Source organism: Lissotriton vulgaris, chromosome 11 (assembly GCF_964263255.1).
Source record: "Lissotriton vulgaris chromosome 11, aLisVul1.2, whole genome shotgun sequence".
NCBI classification, from domain to species: Eukaryota; Metazoa; Chordata; class Amphibia; order Caudata; family Salamandridae; genus Lissotriton; species Lissotriton vulgaris.
Genome location: NC_141699.1, coordinates 201,708,508 through 201,728,791, shown reverse-complemented (window position 1 = coordinate 201,728,791; position 20,284 = coordinate 201,708,508). Strand labels below are relative to the sequence as shown.

General features: G+C 44.4%; 1 protein-coding gene across 1 annotated transcript in view; it reads left to right on the top strand.

Annotated features, from left to right (window-relative positions):
* Window positions 1-11,167, top strand: part of MMAB (metabolism of cobalamin associated B) — an 85,542-nt gene extending 74,375 nt beyond the window's left edge. The window contains exons 8-9 of the mRNA XM_086943114.1: window positions 6,168-6,227; window positions 9,780-11,167. Coding sequence (XP_086799240.1) covers window positions 6,168-6,227; window positions 9,780-9,864 — 145 coding nt within the window. The 3' untranslated portion in view covers window positions 9,865-11,167. The remainder of the gene's footprint in view (window positions 1-6,167; window positions 6,228-9,779) is intronic.
* Window positions 11,168-20,284: the final 9,117 nt, after the last annotated feature.

Below are 20,284 nucleotides of genomic sequence, written 5' to 3'. Positions count from 1 at the left end.
TGATGCAATAGAAAAAGAGGATAACAAGATAATCAAATACCTTCAGAATCTTGCTGGTGAAGGTGTAAAAGAAGAAAATGTTGCAAGCTGCTAAAATTACATAATGTCAAATCAAAGCAGCCTTGAATCTCAAGTTCAATCCAAGTTCAGTCAAGAACGACAAAGTTGGTGATACCATCTAAAAATTTGTTGAGAGACTGGATATGCTCCTCAAACACTGTAAGTTCAATTAATTTAATGAGGAGTAAGCTATACATCTCGGAGATATTGACGGATGTCTGTCAGATTCATTCAGATGACAAATGCTGAGAGAAACTCTTAGTCTGGAGCAAGCTCTCATGGCTGCCAGAGCTGAAGAGCATGCTGATCAACAAGGTCCTGGCATGGAGGCTGGAGTTGCCCAGAGTGAGTCAGTCGTGAACATGAAAAGTAAGCAAAAGTACAAAGCAAACGGACATAGTCACCACGGAAAAAGAAGTTGTGCTTCATGTGTGGATTTTTATTTTTACACAAAGGTAAATGTTCCGCCATTGGACAGATCGGCAAAGATTGTGGGAAGGAGAACCATTTTGTAACTGTTTGCAAGGCAAAAAAAAAGTATGTGCGTCACGGCGCAAAGACAAAATGGACGTCTGGGCATACCAGTAGCTACGTTCGACACATGCCCACAAGGCCAAGTGACCACACCAGTTGAGGCAAGTCGACACCAAACGTAGTCGATCATGATCTAAATCATCGCCAAACAGTACTTCAGTATCAATGTCAAGTGTAAGTGAAGAAGATGGTTGTTTAATGTGGATGTTTACCTCAGAGAAACGTGTGCATGTTGGACTGGCTGCATGTGAAGACAAATGCACGTCAAAGAAAAGTCGACATGAAAAAGCACCAAAGTCATTCATACATTGTCTGAAGATTACACTAAAAGTAAACGGTTACTCAATACCTTTTTATTATCGACTGTGGTGTGGCGATAAATATTACCCCTGAGGAGAAATACCGTGAACTATTTCCATTGCCACGACTTACAGCATCAAAAACAAAAGTTTATACATGAGCTGCATCGACTGCACTAAAAAGTCAAGGGTCATTTGTAGCAATGATGAAACGCAAGAAAACAAAAGTACAAGCACCCATTAATGTACTTCAAGGTATGGCCCGTGTTTCGGGATAGTTTCCCTCATCAGTTGAGACAGGATTTGGGGTGCATTAGAAGGCCGCCAAGTAACCGTCAAAGGCCTCGATGCCTCTCTGGAGCACAGGTGCGTGTCCAAAAGCTCGTCAGCGTATGGGCTCATGGGAGCCCTTTAACAGGAATCTACGATGGATCGCACACCGCTAGCCTCTCCTCCGGATCGCCCCTGACCACTCTGGTATATGAAGTGCATGTAGTTTGAAGAATTGAAACAAAAGTTCATGAGTGGTTCACCAAAGTTGGTGCAAGTAAGTACTTGTGGTTCCCAGGATCTCTAGACCCGGGGCATGGCCCGGGTTTCGGGATAGTTTCCCTTATCAGTAGAGACAGGATTTGGGATGGATGAGAAGGCCGCCAAGTAACTGTCACAGGCCTCGATGCCTCTCCGGCGCACAGGTGCGTCAAAAAAAAAGCTTGTCAGCTTATGGGCTCATGGGAGCCCTTTAACAGGAATCTACGATGGATCGCACTCCGGTTTCGAGGTTCCACCCCTCTTCAGCCAGGATAGCTTGATTCCAGTGGCATGGAGAGCACAGGACCCACGTCTGCCCCTCTTTGAACCAGCACACTCGACCTGTTAACAGTGACAGTGAGTACCAGAAGTATATTCTGAGATATTCGATAATTATTTGTGGAATCGTTCCCACAAAACAAGCTCTCCAAGAGAGTCTGGTTTCCAAATATCTATAAGACAGTTGAAGGCCAGTCATCTATGCAACTGCCTTTCACCGAAAACCACTCAACACACCTTAAGCATGTTAGAGTTTACAAAGCATGTATGGGAAAGAATTGCTGTTGACTTCTTCGGGCCTCTTGACAATGAACATCCCTTCCTGGTGATTGTTGATGAATACTTCCGTTTTCCATTGATAGATCTCTCATCTATCACTCGAGTCATCGAAAAATATCTGGGTATTTTCACAACATGGGGTGTTCCTGCAATCATAAAATCTAACAACGGCCACCTTTCAACTCTCAGTCATCTTAATGTGAAACATCAGAAGAGCACATCTCTTTGGCCACAAGCCAATGGCCTCGTCGAACATTTCTTTTGCTCTTAAGAAAGCTGTCCTGCATGCTGTATTGGAAAAGCTAACCCTTAAAACTGTCTTGAATTCTACTCCTCGAGCTTACCGTTGGACCCCTCACTGGACCACAGGTGAAAGTCCGGCAACCTTGATGTTTGGGAGAGGCATGACAACCAAGTTACCTCAATAGACCAACAGAAGATCAAGTACTCAGGAAGAAACCCGTATATAAAAGACTTGGATTTTAAAAGTAAAATGCAGGCCTATGCAGACAAGCGCTGACATGCAAAAGACGTTACGTTCACTAGAGGGGATAAAGTGTTTGTCCGTCAGTCTAGAAGATGAAAATCTGATGCTCCCTTCGATGCAGAGCACTTTCATGTTGTGACCAGCCAAAAGACTGCCCAACGTCTTAGGAAGACTATTATACAAGCTTCCTCAAATTTCCGACATGTGGCTCATCGCTCGTCAGAGTCTGATGTCAATGTAGAGGCTGGGTCTGATACGACAAGAGCAAACTCTCCGACTGCTGTTGTTCATGCACACCAATAGAGATACCTCGCCTTTCCTCAGTTTACGAAGACATGATCAGGATGTGTGATCAGAGCACTATGAAGACTCTTTGAAGAGCTATGATTGTGTGTATATATTTGTAAAAACCTTTTTTATTTAACAAAGGGGAGATGTAGTGTCGTATGAGTTGGCAAGGACCGAACCCTTTTGGCTCCTTATGGACTCCGTAGAACTGTGACGTAAGTGTCAGAGTGAAGTGAATGCAGGTTTAGAATGTTAAAACCTGCTCCATGTGTGGTGTAGTCATTAGTAGGTACGCAGGCTGGGAGGAGGATGCTACATGTGGGTATAACGCATGTTATTAAGTCCATGTTGGGGAAGCATGTACCTTCAAGGAGCCAAGTGCCGATGCCTTCTGCACTAACGCACATTTTCTCACACATGATGGATGTGCAATGGAACGCATGCCTTGTCTAGAGCATCAAGAGACTTGCTGTGGGTAGGTAAACAAGTGAAAGTGTTTAGGGAAGAAGTCTGGGAGAAGTGCACTAAGAGGTGAAGCGTGCATACACAGGATAGTGACTGACCAACTGCACCTACAGCAGTAACTCATCCGGCTGACTGTTATTACAGGGGCCTTACGGGTGCTCGTCACCTCTGTTCTGCAAGAGAACTGGCCACGCTGACCTAAAGGGAACTCCCCTGTGGCATATTAGCCAGCACTCCTGATGATGAACACTACTCTTAGTCCAGCTGCATGTCTGTCAGTATTGGGAAGCTAAAAGCATTGATTTAAAATATATTACCAAAATAAATAGGAAAAAAGTCTACTTGTGAGATTGGGACAGCCATGTTGTGTAGGGTGTTGGCTCTCAGAGATATGGAGTGCATACGAGAAAGGGAAGGGTGGAAGGAATTAACGGGATTGCAGGAGGTGGGGAGAGCTCAGAAGAAGCAAGAAGATAGCATCAGTTAGGGAAACAAGAGAAATAATAAAGAAAATAAGAGGAGGAAAAATGGGCAGGAACCGGTAGGGCAGAGAAGGCAGTAGAAGGCCAAGGAGGAGCAGGGTAATAGCGAGGCACAGGCCTCGAATGGGGATTAGCGCAGGGTGAAAGGGGCAGAGGCACTCATGGTGGATCTGCGCGCTGGGAGAGCAGTATCCTGGCCAGAAGGTCAGGGGTCTTGTGATCCCAAGGCCGGGGGTGCATATGGAGCTGACCGGAAACGAGGATTCTGAAACCAAGTAGGAGAGATACTATGCTTCGTTAACCAGGGTTGTGTATTGATTTGGCTTTCATTGTTCAAGTCAGATCTTTTTGTAGTGGAGTTTAGCTAAAAATACTCCTTTACCACCACCTCCGTACCAATCACACACAAACATATTGTAGTCTGCGGACTTTTTCCTTCTACCATTTTCCTTATTTATTGTTTGATTCATCTAAACGATTAATTTATTTACCTTCATGAAGTGTGATGTTCTCCTGACTTCTGTTAGCTTCTTGCCCATTTTCTTCTTTTTTGGTGTTTCTTGGGTTGCTACTCATACCTCTCTCTTCTGAGCAAGGTTGTCTTAATGAGGCTCTCAATGATTTCGCTTTCATTAATACTACACCAGATATTCTCAGCTCCACTGTAAGGAGAATGTACTTTATCTTTTTCGCTGGTACAGCTACCTGCATATATTCCTCTTCAAATGTTGGAAGAACTTTAATTGGAACGTTGTGTTTCTCAAGTTTTCTTTGTCCTATTAGTCACTGGTGGCCTCAAGATAGTTTGTCGTCTCTTCAAGCTCATCAAAAATAAGTTTCAGTAAAACTGTGCAGAAGAGATATTTCTGTGTGCTTCCACTAAACCCCACCTAGATGCACAGCTCTGCCCATGATCACCCACGTTCATTCGTCAGCTCCCCGGCGCTGTTCCAGCTCAGGATGAACTGGGCTTCACCTAGAGGAGTAAGATCCCGTGGTCAGGTGCCAGCAGCCCTTGTAGCACCCAGAGGGTTCCTGCTTAACCCGGGGGACGAGCAGTCACACCAGCACTTTCAAGATTTCTCAGGTTCTGTGTTTGAAGATTCAGAAGTGCTGGGTATTACCTTTGTGATTACCTCTTGGCAAACTCTATGGTAGCCCAGTAGGGGCAAGCAGGCTCTCTGTAACAGCCTACTAACAGTTCCAGGCCCGCCTTAAGCCACAGGGTTTCCTTGTGTGTTAGCGGTCCTCAGTCAAAGAATGCCCTCAGCAATGTTGGCTTTGTTAGGAACAGTAAGCTCTGCTCATTTTAGTCATAATAGCTGACCAACGCAACTTGCTACAGTGTTTCACTTTCTCAGCATGTCTCCATGGCCTGCTTTTAATCCAGCCACTGCAACAGTGTTTCGCTTTCCCTGCGTGGCATGCTCACACCTACCTTTTCATCTCTGCTGAGGCTACAGTGTAACGAATTGGCAGTTTTTCTGCACCATGATGCTGCCTGCCTGCAGCTAGTTGGACATCTTCACAGCCCATTCATAACCAGCTGCTGGATCTCCAAGCAAGTGCCACTTTGTTTCTGCTTCTCATGCCCGAAAATCCGATTATATTTTGAGGGATGCTGACATGAGTCTCCTTCTGTTGTGAAAAGGCAGTGGGATCGGATCGCCATGCTTTTCACTTCAGCGGGGTCAGCGCCTATACTTGCTGAAAGCCGGATGGACAGTCGAGCAAGCTAGGCACGTGGTCACACTGAAATTCAAGGCATGCCCCTCCTCCCCAAAAATTATTTTACAAATCTAGGCTATTCTCTAAAGAGTAAAATCTCTAGTGTAGGATATTGAAAATCTCCTGTGAAAAAATTAAGTAATTTTGTGGAAATAGTTACTGAGATATGCAGCTATCCGTTGGCGCCTTAACCTACTTTTCCCCACTCACTGGCGGGTTTGTGGATATGTCCATCTCCAGATCAGCACTTTGCTTAATACCTTGTATTTAGCCGTTTAGTTTGATAGAACTGCATCACTGTTTTATACTTTACGTACCTGATTGGCTAATATGAAGCATATGCAAGTGATCCCATTCTAATCAGGTGGTACATAAGCTTCTGTTTTGACTCTTCTAAAACGTTTTTACACCGGCGACCTCCGCTTAACTTAAATGCTGGCATGAAGTATACCGAACAGTAGCACTCCTACAGAATAGTTTTTACCTGCTTGTTGAACTTTATTTTTACATTGTTTTATAGATTTGTTGACCAGCTCAATAATGTACGCTTTTAAAATGGATCATGTGCCGCAGTCAGGTACTCATCTCTGCTCTGTGTTGATTTGCTGGACTAAAGTGATAATAAGGCACACCTTTTGGTTTAATATGGTGACTATATTTGGACATGGTTAAGTGAATCATTAAGATGCCTTTAAAGCTTAACTACTTCGTATTTGTCTTGTGTGTTTCTTTCAGCGTGGTTCCCATCGTACAAAAGGGAGAAGCTGATCCACATGTTGCCAGATACCTAAACAGGTAAAGGGAGCATGAATGTACATGAGGCAGTAAATGGATCAAAACTAAACAATTTATTTTATCCAACAATGAGGTTTTGCTACAGCATCAGCCATAAGGTTATAAACATGTGTACCACTGCTCATGATGCAGAATGGGAAACCATCATAAAGCGTTTGTCTGTTTTGAGCATCTCAACAAACAGTGGCACCTTCTTGGAACACTCTTAAAGGGTCTACAGTTGTTTTAATCTCAAATATACTTACCACAAATGGGTTATTCCAGAAAGAAACCCCTATACAGAGAAACCTTAATTTATGATTTATAATCTTAAAATGAAAAGGAAATAACGGATTTCTTTGCAATGAAAATGTATTACGCCCACCCATGTCAGAACATTCCTAACTTTAAACCGTTCTCCAAACGAGACCCTAGCAGTAACTGTTAATTTCGCCCTACCCTTACCATAAATTAGACAACACTCTAAACGGAACCAATGATCTCAGGCCTTATTCCAGCCACTTGTATAATGTTATCCCTATTTTGTAATTTTTTTCCCTTTTTAATCTAATCTCATAATAAATGCTTTTGTCCGTTTTATTTTGGGTTCTAGCAACCCAGTATTATTTTTTTCTCTCTGATGAGCTTTATCTGTAAGAGGTTTATTTTTAAATGTATTTGTTCCTTACATGTTGCTATAAGGACAACACTGCCATATGTGGCTTTGTCTATATGTCTAGCTACCTATCATTATAAACAATCCCAGCGCGTATCGCCAAAATCCCTACCACACCCAAGAAAAATTCTCCTTGGCAATTTCAAGCTTTGATGAATTCGTGAACAGTTTGCAGGTATAATATAACGCTAAAACCTGCCACAGTACACTGGCATGGGTTTCTGCACCTGCTCCTGCCAGCGTGTATTGATGCAAGGCTGTTTTCATTTTTTTTTTTTAATAATGGCACTCAGTTACATAATCCAGCATTCCGTTATGATCTAAACAAGTAAGACACCTGTGTAGTTTGTAAACGTCTGCTCCTATAGCATTGCTTTGCAAGTTAAGCCACAATGTTTATTTGGGCAGTGGGTATTAACTATGTAATTAATAACATAAGACAAAACTATTTTCAACACTGGAAGCTTACCCTTAATTTTAAATCCTCTTGAAATAAATGTTTCAAAGATAAGAGCTGCGTCCTTTGCCCTTATGATCAGGTAACATTACGTTCTTAGTACCTGTATGGTAGGTCTTCAAATAACCAGTGTTTTACACTTCCTTTGCTATCCTATGTTTATGTAATTCAGCCGACTAAAACATTAAAGTGCGAGCAGGAAACATTTGCATACTGAAGTGAACTGACTAAAACAGCTGGGTGCTGTACTTTTTCAAAGCAAGACAGATACTTCTAAACAGAGTCGATATTGGGCACCCAAGGAGTTTAAATACTGACACAGTCCTTTATTGTGAAACAATGAATGAGAGGGAATAGGAACACCAAGCCTAGTTTTGGAAGCTCATTCTGTTTATATGTTTAGTATTCTGAGGCATTTAAAAGTCTTTAGAATTTTTATTGGTCAAAGTCATCATGACTCCAGTTCCACTCAGCCACTCGTGAAAATGACGCTACTCGGTTGAAGCTTCCCTCTACTTACCCAAGATGAAAATCTTTTGGCTGTCTACATTTCTGCAGACACCTGAGGCAGCGCAAACCCCAGCCGCTACTGACATTATTGTGACCGCTCTATTGTAGTGTAGTTTCTATATTCCCAATAGGCTCTGCGCATTGGAATAATATATCCTATAGATACGACGTAGAACTAAGGTCAGTAGGTCTCTATTGAATATACTAAACCTAATTGTGTGACAGCTAGCTCAGAGGTCACTAGAAACTTTCTCGTATACACAAGAAGGGATTCGTTTCTGACAACCACATAAACATGACAACTTTGTTTCCCTAGGACTGGAACAAATATCTTCAGAGTCATGGAAACAATAGATAACTATTTTACTCAGTCAATCGTGCATGCTTCGCTTCTACAGAGTTGCAGAGAAATAGTGAGACGGGCGTTTTCAATAAAAGGGTTTATTGAACAGTCTTCTTTCTCATGCAAGAGAGGTGAACAACTACAATCTTTAGACAGAATGCAAAGTATAATGCGTACAGCGCAAACAGTAGTATAAAATAATACTGTAATAGCATTGCATGGTTTCTAAGCCATATAAAAATACATACATAAATAACACAGGCTAAAATACTCAACTGGTGCTTCTAAAATACCCCTACCCCAATGTACCTCAACTAGGTCTAGTACGAGGGAAGAAGTAAGAGTGGTCTTTAGCATAGGTTTAGTTTTGCCAAGAACTGCCAAATGCTTCTCTAGGTTCTAATCGGCTCCAGACCTTAGAATGAAGGAGGTTTGGTATCGGTGTCTCAGACTTGATTTCCCAACACCCCGCAAGGGAGGCATAAACACTGGAGCTGGATTTCTCGGCAGAGGAGGACAGCTTTTGATCAGTGCGTCAGCTGGAGAGTTGGCTTCCTTCGGCACTTGCTGTAGCGAGCTTCGTCGTGCAAGTAGGTAGTCAAACTGCACCGAACCACACCGTGCTTTGCCATAGCAAGTGAAGGTATATTTATACCTTGAAGGTATTTAGGAATGCCAGCTTTGACGTAAAGTCGGGCAGATGAACGTCATGAATGAACCCCTAAGGAATAGATGTTCATGCATAATAAATGAGTTCTTGGCGAAATCAATATTCAAGCAAGGGGAAGTCCCTAACGGCTTAAGAGTCTGGTTTTCCAAGAAATCGTTGTGACGTAGATGAACGGATGGAAGTAGCCATGCCTGTATTTTAGTAGCATGGGCTATGCCTAAATAAGGGCTTGATTTCTATGCCTATATATGGGCAACGCAAATTGTACCTTTATAAGTGCATGAATCGGGAAAAATCATTCGAATCTAAAACGCCATACAACACTATCTTACTCTCCCAAGCTTTTTTCATAGGAGTTATCTCTCCCATTGGCAGAGGCAAACTAAACATTTGGAGATCTGTAAAATTAGCATCCTGGCTTGGCTGTAACATGCCAATGCCACTGTGGCGGAATAAGCAATGTGACAGCATCTCCTCCAAAAGGACTGCATCGTATGGGCACTTTGCCATATGTCAGGCTGTGACATGCCTGTAGTGTAGAAGCAGAGGCCAGTCACGTGCCCACATTACTTCTGAAAGGCCAGTCACATTAGCAAAGACTTAGTCATGTGTTTATTAGATTAACATGTACCTCACTCTTCCCATAACTCCTGAAATAACTTTGATTAAGTAAAAAGCCCTTGTTTTTAAATAAAGAAAAGCGTAGCCATAAAATACATTTTACTCCCCGTTTAAATTGTGGAATACAATAAAAACTGGTCAAGTGGAAAACCCATGTCGTAAATATCTTCATTAAGGTTCTGGCAGGTTGTTTTTTTAACACTGTAATGGAATATAATTGATCTCTCCAAGTCCTTTTTCTTAACTACCAATGCACATTGATGCTCATCTTTAATCTACATTTTGTTTTTTCATAGGCTCAGCGATTATCTCTTCACACTGGCAAGATTCACAGCACAAGCTGAAGGCAAAAAAGAAGCTATATATAGAAAAAGCAGTTAAATATATTGTCGTTTGCGTACATTGTTCCTCCATCGGAGAAATTTCTTCCTGGATTTAAATTTGGTCAAGTGTAGACGGGACGAGTTCTCCTGGCCATCCTTTTGAAGAGGCGGTGGTCGGCTTCGGGATCATTTCCTATTGTTACTCTTTTGTAATTTGTGTATGGCTATGTAAGAAAATATCTGCAAGTTTGGGTCATCAGGTTTAACTGATGAAGGCTGCATTTAAAATAAGGCAGTTAAGTTAATTATTATCTTGGTTGGAGCTCCAATAAAGTTGACAAACCCAGTTGGGTGGGGGAGATGACACACACTAGTGGTTTTGAATGTATAAACATTAAGAACAAATCACATTATCTAAAACCTAAGAAGCCTAATTTGGACGATCAGTAGAGGCATTGACATGCCAGACAAAGCAAGCGAAATTCCATAAATTAGACAAAGTAAAAAGCGAGAAATTATCAGACCAGATTATCTCAACTGGTTTATCAGCATATAGATAGATTCTTTCCATAAAAAGATATCAGTTAGTAATTATTATGAAAGAAGATTCACTGAAGAGGAAAAAAACTATACTCTCTACAGCAGTACTGGTTTATTTATTTTACTTGTTCTGCTTTATAGGATTAGTTCTATTCAGAGAACTGAGTTTTATACTGAAGTTCCATGATCATTTAGCCCAATGTGACTGCTTTTGTAAATAAGAACTCAATCCCTTTTGAATGCCTGTTAATCGCATGGTATTCAGTTCATCAGTGTTGTCCACCGAATTGAGTAATATTTCCCAGTGGGTAAAGACAGCCAGATCAATAGTTGTCTGGTTGGAGTTATACATTTTGATATGTGCATGGGATTGCCCTGTACCTTCATTGGTTAATAATGCGAGTAAAAATCTGACTCTTAAACATTTGTATCAAATTCATAAGAGTTTTTATGGTAGTATTTTAGATGGAATGCCCATGAAAGATAACTCTGCAGCTTTATTTGTGTGATGTTTAGAAACTACAAGATAACACTCAAAACGAAAACCTATGTAAATGAAGATCCTTTTCAAATGTTTAAATTTGATGCAGTTTACCACAAAGCCGGAGTATGTAGAAACGGTGTTGATATTTGTCATTTCTGGCCATACTTCATCAAACTCAGGAAATCTTTTTTGCCATGTTGAGTGGAATTTTATACTGCAAATGTTTATTGCATTCCATTGTCTTCTGTGGCAGTGTTCAGCACAAACTTCCAAAAATGCGCTTAACTGCATGCAGACGGAAATACAAATAATAATAAAAAAGCTTCGGCAAAGCCAATATGTTTGACCTTGGTAGGCTATGGTTATTTATTATTTTTTTTTTACAAACACATATTCCGATAAGGTACATAGCAAAAGAAAACATGCAGCCATTTGGTTCTAAAAATATTAAAATAATATATATTTGTAAGGCGCGCGTTCATCCAAAAGGCTATCTTGGTGCTTAATAACACATGGTTATTGTTACCCAACTCAATGGTACTCATTTTGGCAACCTCAGAAGGATGAAAGACTGAGTGGCCCACCAGGATTTTAAGCTGTGACCATGAGGTGAAACGCATGCTTCTATAGTGGACGCATTAGTCCACTAAGCAACCAAATGTAGCCTTTTTACTAGTAATATTTTTAAATATATTAATGTTATTATTTTTGGAGTACACTAGAATATATCACCAACGACTTAAATTGAAGGCTGCAGCAAAGTTACGATATCACTTAAACAACTCATAACAACATTTAAAAAAAAGGAGACATAATAATTTAGCTGGAAAGCCCAAGTGCACGCATAAAGTACTCTGTGGTTGTGTTCTTTCTTTCAAAACTTGTGTTTTTGCTGGTAAACAATAGCTGTTTCCTTCATTATTTTCTGCTGAGCAGAAGTTACAGAAGACACCCTTCCTTATATGGTCCGGGATGCCTGCCACCCCTTCCACCACCAATCCCAATGGTAGGAGACAGACACAGTTTTAACTTTTGGAAGGCAGGGGGGCCTCGCGACCCCCCTGGCCGTATTTATTAAAATATGAAACAAAATTTAAAACTTTAAATTAAAACGTTTCATTTATCATGTACAAAATTCAACTTTCATTACACTTGATGAAGACAGGTATCCAGGCTAACCTTAACAAATCTCTAATACAAAGATTTTCCTAACCGAGTCTAACATCATGACATAATGCATTGCATACGAATTTTGTACATCCTATCGTTAGGGGCCAACGGCAAGGTCTTAATCGGTGTCAGATCCCTATCACCAAATTTCCACCGTCACGTGTGAGTGGTGCATGCGGAGAGGCCTTTACCCTCGTAGCCAACTGTAACTTCCCTTGTCATGGGGGCCCCCTTTCACTTGGGGCCATCTTAAGGTCGTCCGAGTTCCCGTGCGGGGTATCCGTAAGAAGGACAGCGTGGACTCCCCCCCCCCCCCCCCCCCCCCCCCCCCCCCTTCCCCGCACTCTCTTCTGCCGGAGCGGATATCCGGCCCCCGGGAAATTCGTGGGAGGGGCATATAGCCGTCTCCCCCTGGGCGATCCCATCCGTAATGGGTGCCGCCCCCCCGTGGGAGGGGCCAATGGCGGCCTTCCCCCGGGCGCTCCCATCCATAATGGGTGGCACCCCCACTAGGGACCTTGAAATCACTGCTCACCGATCATGACCTTACCGCCACAGGCCAGATAGTTGACTGACTATCTGGCCCCCCCACAACTCCTATAGGTCATGTCTCCTCAATCCCACTAGCCAAGCTATCATGTCTCCTATCAATGAGTCATTCCCCACCCTGGACAGGTGTACCCCATCGTCTGAATAACAGTGGTCCCCCCAGATGCACCCGTGAGGTATACTTTGAAGATGAGGCGAGCGAAACAATTTCTCCATTTTATTGTTGACCCTCTTTACCGAATGGTTCAACGCTGTCGTGGACCACCCACCCCTCCATACCCTCCTCGGAATCATGTGTGACCAAGCTATCGTGCACCCCGGGAGTGTCTTTGCTAACCAACTAACTGCTGAAAGTATGTGTTCGATTAAAGCCCGTCTGCCTAACCTTACCAAGTCATTGCCCCCAATGTGCACTATGACTACTGATGGCGGTGACCTGTGCCGCCCTAACAATTCTTCCACAAAACTTTGCAGTCGGTCAATACATAGGCCGCCCTTCCCATGGAAGGACACCCTGAAACCATGTTCCTCAGATGTGTGGATCGCATCACCTGCCCTGAATATGTCCGCGGCACGCCTCACGTATGAATGGCCCACGACCCAGACCACTCGTCTTCAATTCCTTGTTCCTGAAGTGGTGTTTAGCTGATACTGGGCCGGTCCCAATTTCCGCCCTGCGTCACAGGCTCGTGAAACTGTAATCTAAACAAAAGACAACAAGCGTGAGTGCACTTCTTCAGTAAATTACAACATGTGCAGCCGCACGTAACGTTTGAAACAATTTGGAGACCAGCGCCCCAATTGTTTAACATTGTCTGCCTGCAGACCCCCGGCCGTCGCTTCTGTAGCGGCCCCTATCCTGAACGAATGAGTTCCAAAATCACTCGGGTTCAAGCCCGCAGCTGCAATCGTGATCACCAGCACCCTCTGGAACTTGGTTAACGGGGTGCCATCAGCGTGTCGCAGCAAGGCCCCCACCCCACATCGTCACCCTTTGTTTTAGGTAGGCCTCAACGTGCCTCACTGGACAACAGGGAATACCCGGAGCGCGCTGCAACACAATGCTACTCCCCTGGGTCTCCTGGTCTGTCTTTGACCTGGCTGATCAGCAGGGAATCCCCCCTCACTTGCGTGTGGTCCCTGCGCAGACTCCCCTCGGTATCCCTTTTGTTGGCAGCCACTAGTTCGCCTACCCGCAGGGCCCCATAGAATGCCAACGCAAATGCTGCCCGGAATAGGACGACCTCACTAGGTGAGGAGCATGTCTCCTCTAGTTCAGCCAACAAAGCGGTCAACCTGTCAAATCCTATCGGATGCCTGGTATCCTTTTTGCGACCCTCTAGGCGCCGCTAGCCGTGCAGCGCCTTTCTGACTATAAAGGAGTCCGTCGGGTCCCTGATCCCCTGGAGCTGAGCCATAAACGATATGGCGGCCTTATACCGACTGGCGGTTGCCGCCGACCGGCCCTCCTCATGAAGTGCCACTAAAAATTGGGTAAAGGACCCCTCCTGACCCCATCTATACTCCCATGCAGGGCCCAAAAAGGCGCAGTACGAGCGGAACGCCCCTTCATAAGCTTTTCTTGTCCTGGGCACTAAACTGGCTGCCACGAGGTTTTGTAGTCCGGGGCGCCGATTTGCCATAATGCTTCGGGAAATGACGCTGCCACTAGCTCCGCTGAGGGTAAACAATCCCTAAAAGCCTGCATTTTGAAACGAGAGAGCGCATCAGCTGCATTATTCAGTACTCCCGGCACATGTTTTGCCCTGAATTGTACATTTAGCTTCAAGCATTTCAACACAATTTCTTTCAACAATCGCAATATCCACTTGCAGCGTGCTGCCTGCTGGTTAATGCACTCAACTACGGTCATGTTATCAGACCAAAATATCACCGAGCGGTTTCGGAACTCTTCTGGCCAGGCCGACAACGCTACCCAGATGGGGAATAACTCTAGAAAACCAATGTTGCTCGTCAAGCCACTTGTTTCCCACCATGCTGGCCATTTCTGGGCCGACCATTGGTTACCAAGGATCGCGCCAAACCCCACACTGCCCGCAGAGTCGGTCCATAAACCTAATTCTGCTGACGAGGCCGGGGCTTTGCTCCAGACTACTCGGCCGTTGAAATCCACCAAGAATGCCAGCCAAATAAGCATGTCCTGGCGAACCTCTGCCGACAGCCTCGTACGATGGTGCCCCTCCTTGAGGCCAACCATGGCCTTGGCAATGGATCGGGAGAAAGGGCGAGCCATCGGTATAACCCTCAATGCAAAATTCAGCTGTCCCACTGTTTGCTGTAGTTGGTGCAGTGTCACCTTGTCGTTCCGAAGACATTGCAACAAGGAGGCCCTGAATTTGGCGATCTTCTCCGCCGGCAGACGGAAGCAACCCTCCACGGAGTTTAGTTCAATACCCAGAAACTCCAGGGAGGTAGTTGGACACACTGTCTTACCTGGCACCAACGGGACCCCGAAACCCCGCATGAGCACGCAGAATTCCTGCAATGCCGGTGCACAGTCCCGAGAGCCCGCCGGTCCGAGAAACAGGAAATCATCGAGATAATGCATCACATGTTGGTGCCCTGAGGCCTTCGAGAATGCCCACTCCAGAAATGAGCTAAACATTTCAAAATAGGCACACGAAATTGAACAACCCATCGGCATGCACATATCCATGTAGTACTTCCCCTGAAATGCGAAACCCAACAAGTGCTGATCCTGGGGATGCACCTGTAGTAACCTAAATGCGGATTCAATATCCGATTTTGCTAACAATGCACCGGGGCCTAGGCGATTCAACATTACCACTGCGTCATCGAATGATGCATACCTCACACTGCACATGCCTGCATCGATTGCCTCATTCACGGAAGCCCCCCTTGGTGCAGATAGATTATGAATGAGCCTCAATTCTCCCGGCTCCTTCTTGGGAACTACCCCTAATGGGGAACACACAAAATTGGCCGTTGGTCGTTCACCGAACGGCCCTGCAACCTGCCCCAAGTGAACCTCTTTTGCTATTTTTGTGGCGACTACCGTCGGGTTGTGCGTAACGGACAGTTGGTTTTTGCATAAGGGGCCCCCGGAAAATCACCCGCCGGGATCTTGAAGCCATACGAGAAGCCATTTCGCAGGATCCCAGCGGACACATGATCAGGGTATTTGTTCAGCCAGGGAGTCAAAGCCAGAATATCCACGGGCGATTGTTTGGACCTCCGAGGCACCGTGTCAATCCTGCTTGGTACCCCCTTTTCCTCCAGTACTATTGCCTCTGGATCGGCAGCTAGTTTCAGGGTGGGAGGTGTTACCACAACATGCGCAGGCATGCCTGAACGTGCATGTTCCCTGCAGCCTGCTACACGTTCCCTTGTTAAAACCCCAACATACTCCTCGCTTATTCCCATTCGTGCCCGATCTACACTGAGTATCTCCCCCGTGGGCTGGTCGAAAGGGCTGTGGATGTTTCTGCTGAAAAGCCCTGAAGCCGGTTGCACCCGACCCTGATCCACCCGCCGAGCCCGGCGTGAACTGCGCATGCCAAGATACAGTGTCCAAACAATCCAAAGTCAGTAATTCATTAAACTCTTTCGCTTTTCTAAACGACACATCATACCCTTTCCATGCGTCCCCTCCTTACTTCTCATGGAAGCCCGTGATCCTGCTCTGGTAGCAAGCAAGGTCTCCCAACAGTTCTGGTGTTTGCTCACCCATAATTGCTACAAAAACAGAAAAAGCCCTGATCCAGTTCATCATAGACTCTTACACCCTGAATTCTGGCATTTTTGTCCTCCATTCACTGGGGTGCCACAAATCTTTCTGGGTCTTGGCATATTCTAACTCACGATTGTCCGTCAACAATGAAAACATATTAATGTATTTATTCGCCCACACCATCTCTTTTGTGGCCATAGGAACATGTTGTGCCAAGCATTCCCGCCTTGAAGGTACCGCGCCCTCCCCCATTATTGGGAGCGACCTCTTACCATCTTCTGTCGTACCTCCGGTCGTGTCCGTCGACTTATTCCGATTCTCGACCACGGCCGGATTCGCCACCTGCAGAGGAATAGAAGGCACGTTCGCTGCCCCAGAGCCCCTTGCCTGCCTGAGCTTGTCGATAATTTGCCTAGCCTCCTCAGCTGGATCTTCTGCAGCCGCGGATCCCCCGCTCCCTTCTTCAACCAAGGCAACACCGCCGCTAGATGCATCGCCAGTTCGGGTGGTACTTGATCCTTATCCAGCGGTGTGATAATCACAGGGATCGGCAATCCCCCATCCGGTGCAGGTACCGGGCTGGCCGCTGGTGTTACTGGGACCAGCGGGACCTCAATCGGGACCGGGGCCTCGCTAGGACCCCCTTTCCCTTTCTTCTTTTTCCCCTTATCCCTCCCCTGGGGTAACGTTCGGCAAAGCAGGCCCCACGATCCTCTTAGGTCTCCCTGAGGGCCCCGCCTGAGCTTCCACTTTTTTCTGGAGCGCCGCTAAGCTGCGACCCAGTCGGTCTACTTTACCAAATTTCCTGTCCATCGCCGACACTTGGTTCTCTCTGCCTGTTTTCCAGCAGCTCCTCGAATCCCAGATACGCCTCGACGACTGAAACAGAAAAAACAACGATTACCACGTTCAAAAAACTGCAGCTTGTTCCCTTGAGGGCTCACGAGCGACGAGTGGTGCAGCCTTCAGAGTGCAGGAACAAGAGGACGCCTGCCTGGATTCCCGCGCCTTTTATCTTGCTGCGGGAAGGCGGGGCAGCATCCCCATCCCGCCCAAAAGTGCACAGACTTCCGGGCGGGTGTTAGGACAACCCTCTTAGGGGGCGGGGGCGTGCTCCAACCACGCCACTTTGGGCATACCGGCCGGGGACACGCCCCCCCCCGCCCGCAAAGGTTTCCCGGGCGATCGGGCACTCAGCCATACGTTCGGGGTGACCGAGAGGTCTCCCCTTTCCAGTAAATGGTTGGCTAGGCATGCCATTGTGTCCAAAGTACATTTCAAATATTATTAACATTATTGTAATGTGAGTTGTTGTGTTGAACTGCGTTGTTATGCTGAGTTCACTTTTGACTGCTTTGTTGATTCCAGTTCCGTTTGAATGGATACATATCATTGTGTATGTTATTATGTTACATTGTTTACTTTTGTTATATCAACAAATGCGGATACAATTCCAGTCAAAAGCAGTACATGCTTTGAAAGTTGCAGTAGAAATGCAACCCCCAACCAGGTTGTAAAACAAGGGGGTAAAATATTGCTGCTCCAGCTCTTCAACTCTTCAGACACCAGTCATCCCAAATCTGAGCAGCAGAGACAGTCTTAATTTAGTGTAGTGCTCATGTTATGGGATAAGGCTCTGGGTCTTCCATTCCCTCTATCTGTTCTGTATCTCATGCCATGCCACTTTACTGGCTCATGGTATATGGCCAACTTAACTGGGGCAGTACATGGAAGAGTGACAATTATTATCACATTGAGAATGCACTGATCCAAAGAGGGCAGGTAGATTTATACTATATTATTTGCCGAAAGAGTACCTTTCCCTTTAAGGGGAGCAGGTGCTCCATGAATGCCACTGGGACGAAACATACACTGTCATTGGGACCACACAAGAAGCACCCTTCACTCACCCCCTCCACACAAATACACCTGTAATAGACAAAGATGCTCAGTATGTGCCCCTGCCCATCAAGCACAACAGCTTCTGCAGACACAATACTATAGCCAGACATAATAAACGTGGACATACAGTCAGTGTATCTTTGTTTTATGTAAAAAGTATTGTTACGGTGTGCAAACGAGTTACAAATGGTAAATGCATTAACTGAACAAATATAACTTTAACTCTATCAAGTAACATCTGGTTGGGACGTAAACTAGGCCTATTTGAGTTCAAATGTTATTGTTTAAATATATATGTATGACACTTGTCATCATTTACCCAATGTTGGGCAGTATCAAGACAATTAAGGAGAACCAGTACCCCTCAGGTACCCTTAACTCTGAGAAAATACCTGAAAGGTCAAACAGCCTGTGAATAATTGGGCGAGGGTGCACCTACACACAGAAGGGTTTGCACGACCGATCACAATTTCCTGCTTCTACACTGGGCATTATTTTTACTCATGTAGCAATTTAGTTAGGTCATGGTTTAGCATATGAGTATCTTCTCATTCGCTATTGCAGGGCAAAGGGGCCTCTTAGTACTAGACCTTGAGTGGCTCCCCATGGCAACAAGTGCTCAGTACATGGGCTAATTCAATCTAAACACCACATGTATTAGAGAAAAACACCCATTTCGGTTTTTTATTATTTTAACAAAACACACTACAGTTGAGTGCCATCTCTAAACTTAATTGTAGTGAATTATAGTTTGCAATTTAATGTATTCTGTTGTCCATTTCTATTTTTGATTGAGGAAAGAAACTGCACTGTCATTGAGTACAGCCAATCATCACTTCTTTATGTCTATGGCTGACTTTTTGGTTGACAAGGCAACCAAGGGAGAATCTACTTGTGTATATATGTCGAAGCTATACAGCAAAGTGTGTAAAGCAGTGACCAAGGCGGTTGTAATGCCGAAACGCGTCTGACCTTGCTATTGGAATAAAAGCTACCTGTGCCACGAAGAATCACGATGTCGGTGCCTGTTTTCGCATACGCTGTCAGGATGGTGAAATATATATATATATATATATGTGGGTGCTTTAAAATTACAACTCACACTACATGTCCCAAGATTCAATGCTACTAAGCAGACACACCCAGAGCTGTTACTACGAAAGGCAGCTGAGGCGAAGAACTGTGAATTGTACCAACTGAATTGCCGGAGCCCAGGACGAAGGAGCAGACAGCTCAGAAACGCGTTGGCAAGGCAAGCAAGTGAAAGAAATCCGGATGTGAAGCCGCCCTTAATGCCAATAAACGAGGTGTTACCTAAAACGCTGTGGAGTGCCTTTCTACAAGCTGAGCCTTTGTGAAAAAAATATATATGTATATATATATATATATATATATATTTTTTTTATATATTCACTGAAAAAACCATAGGTTTCACACATGTTCTAGTTAGCTGGACATTTCACTCATACAAAACCATTGAAATTCCCCCGTTATAGTTAGTTCAGCTAACTATAACTTGCGCGCCCTCAATGCACTGCTGTTGACGTCACATATAACTATAACTAAATAACTACCTACTGGCGACAAGACACAGACCCAGATTTAGTGCAGATTTTAATTTATTGTCCCAAATACCGTCAGAGACGCGTTTCACCGCTTGCGCGGCTTGTTCACTTGACAATAATTGTTCTCGTGAAAGGCAATTTAAAGTGACAGTGCTCATTCGTGAAATACCACGTGATATGGCAGTGGACATAGAGAAAATACTGCCGTTTTCCTTATCATTGTTAAATACAAAACTCGTATTGGCATCATGCTATATTGTCTATATATGTAAAATACATATTGCCAATGCATGCATCAACATGACTTTTAAATAAAATCAATGTTTGTTAGGATACATACAGAATACCATAAATTAATTGCATTTCTAAACTTTCTTAATATCGGTAAAATACCAAAATATCATGTATTTGGAAAACAGTTTCCATTCTTGCCATATCGTATTTAAAGTGCTTGATGTGAATAAAGTGCTTAAAATATTTTTGGTAATTTTTCAACTTTTTTTAGCGCACGTTTCCAACTTGTTGATAATTAATATGTATTAGTCTTGATAGTTTT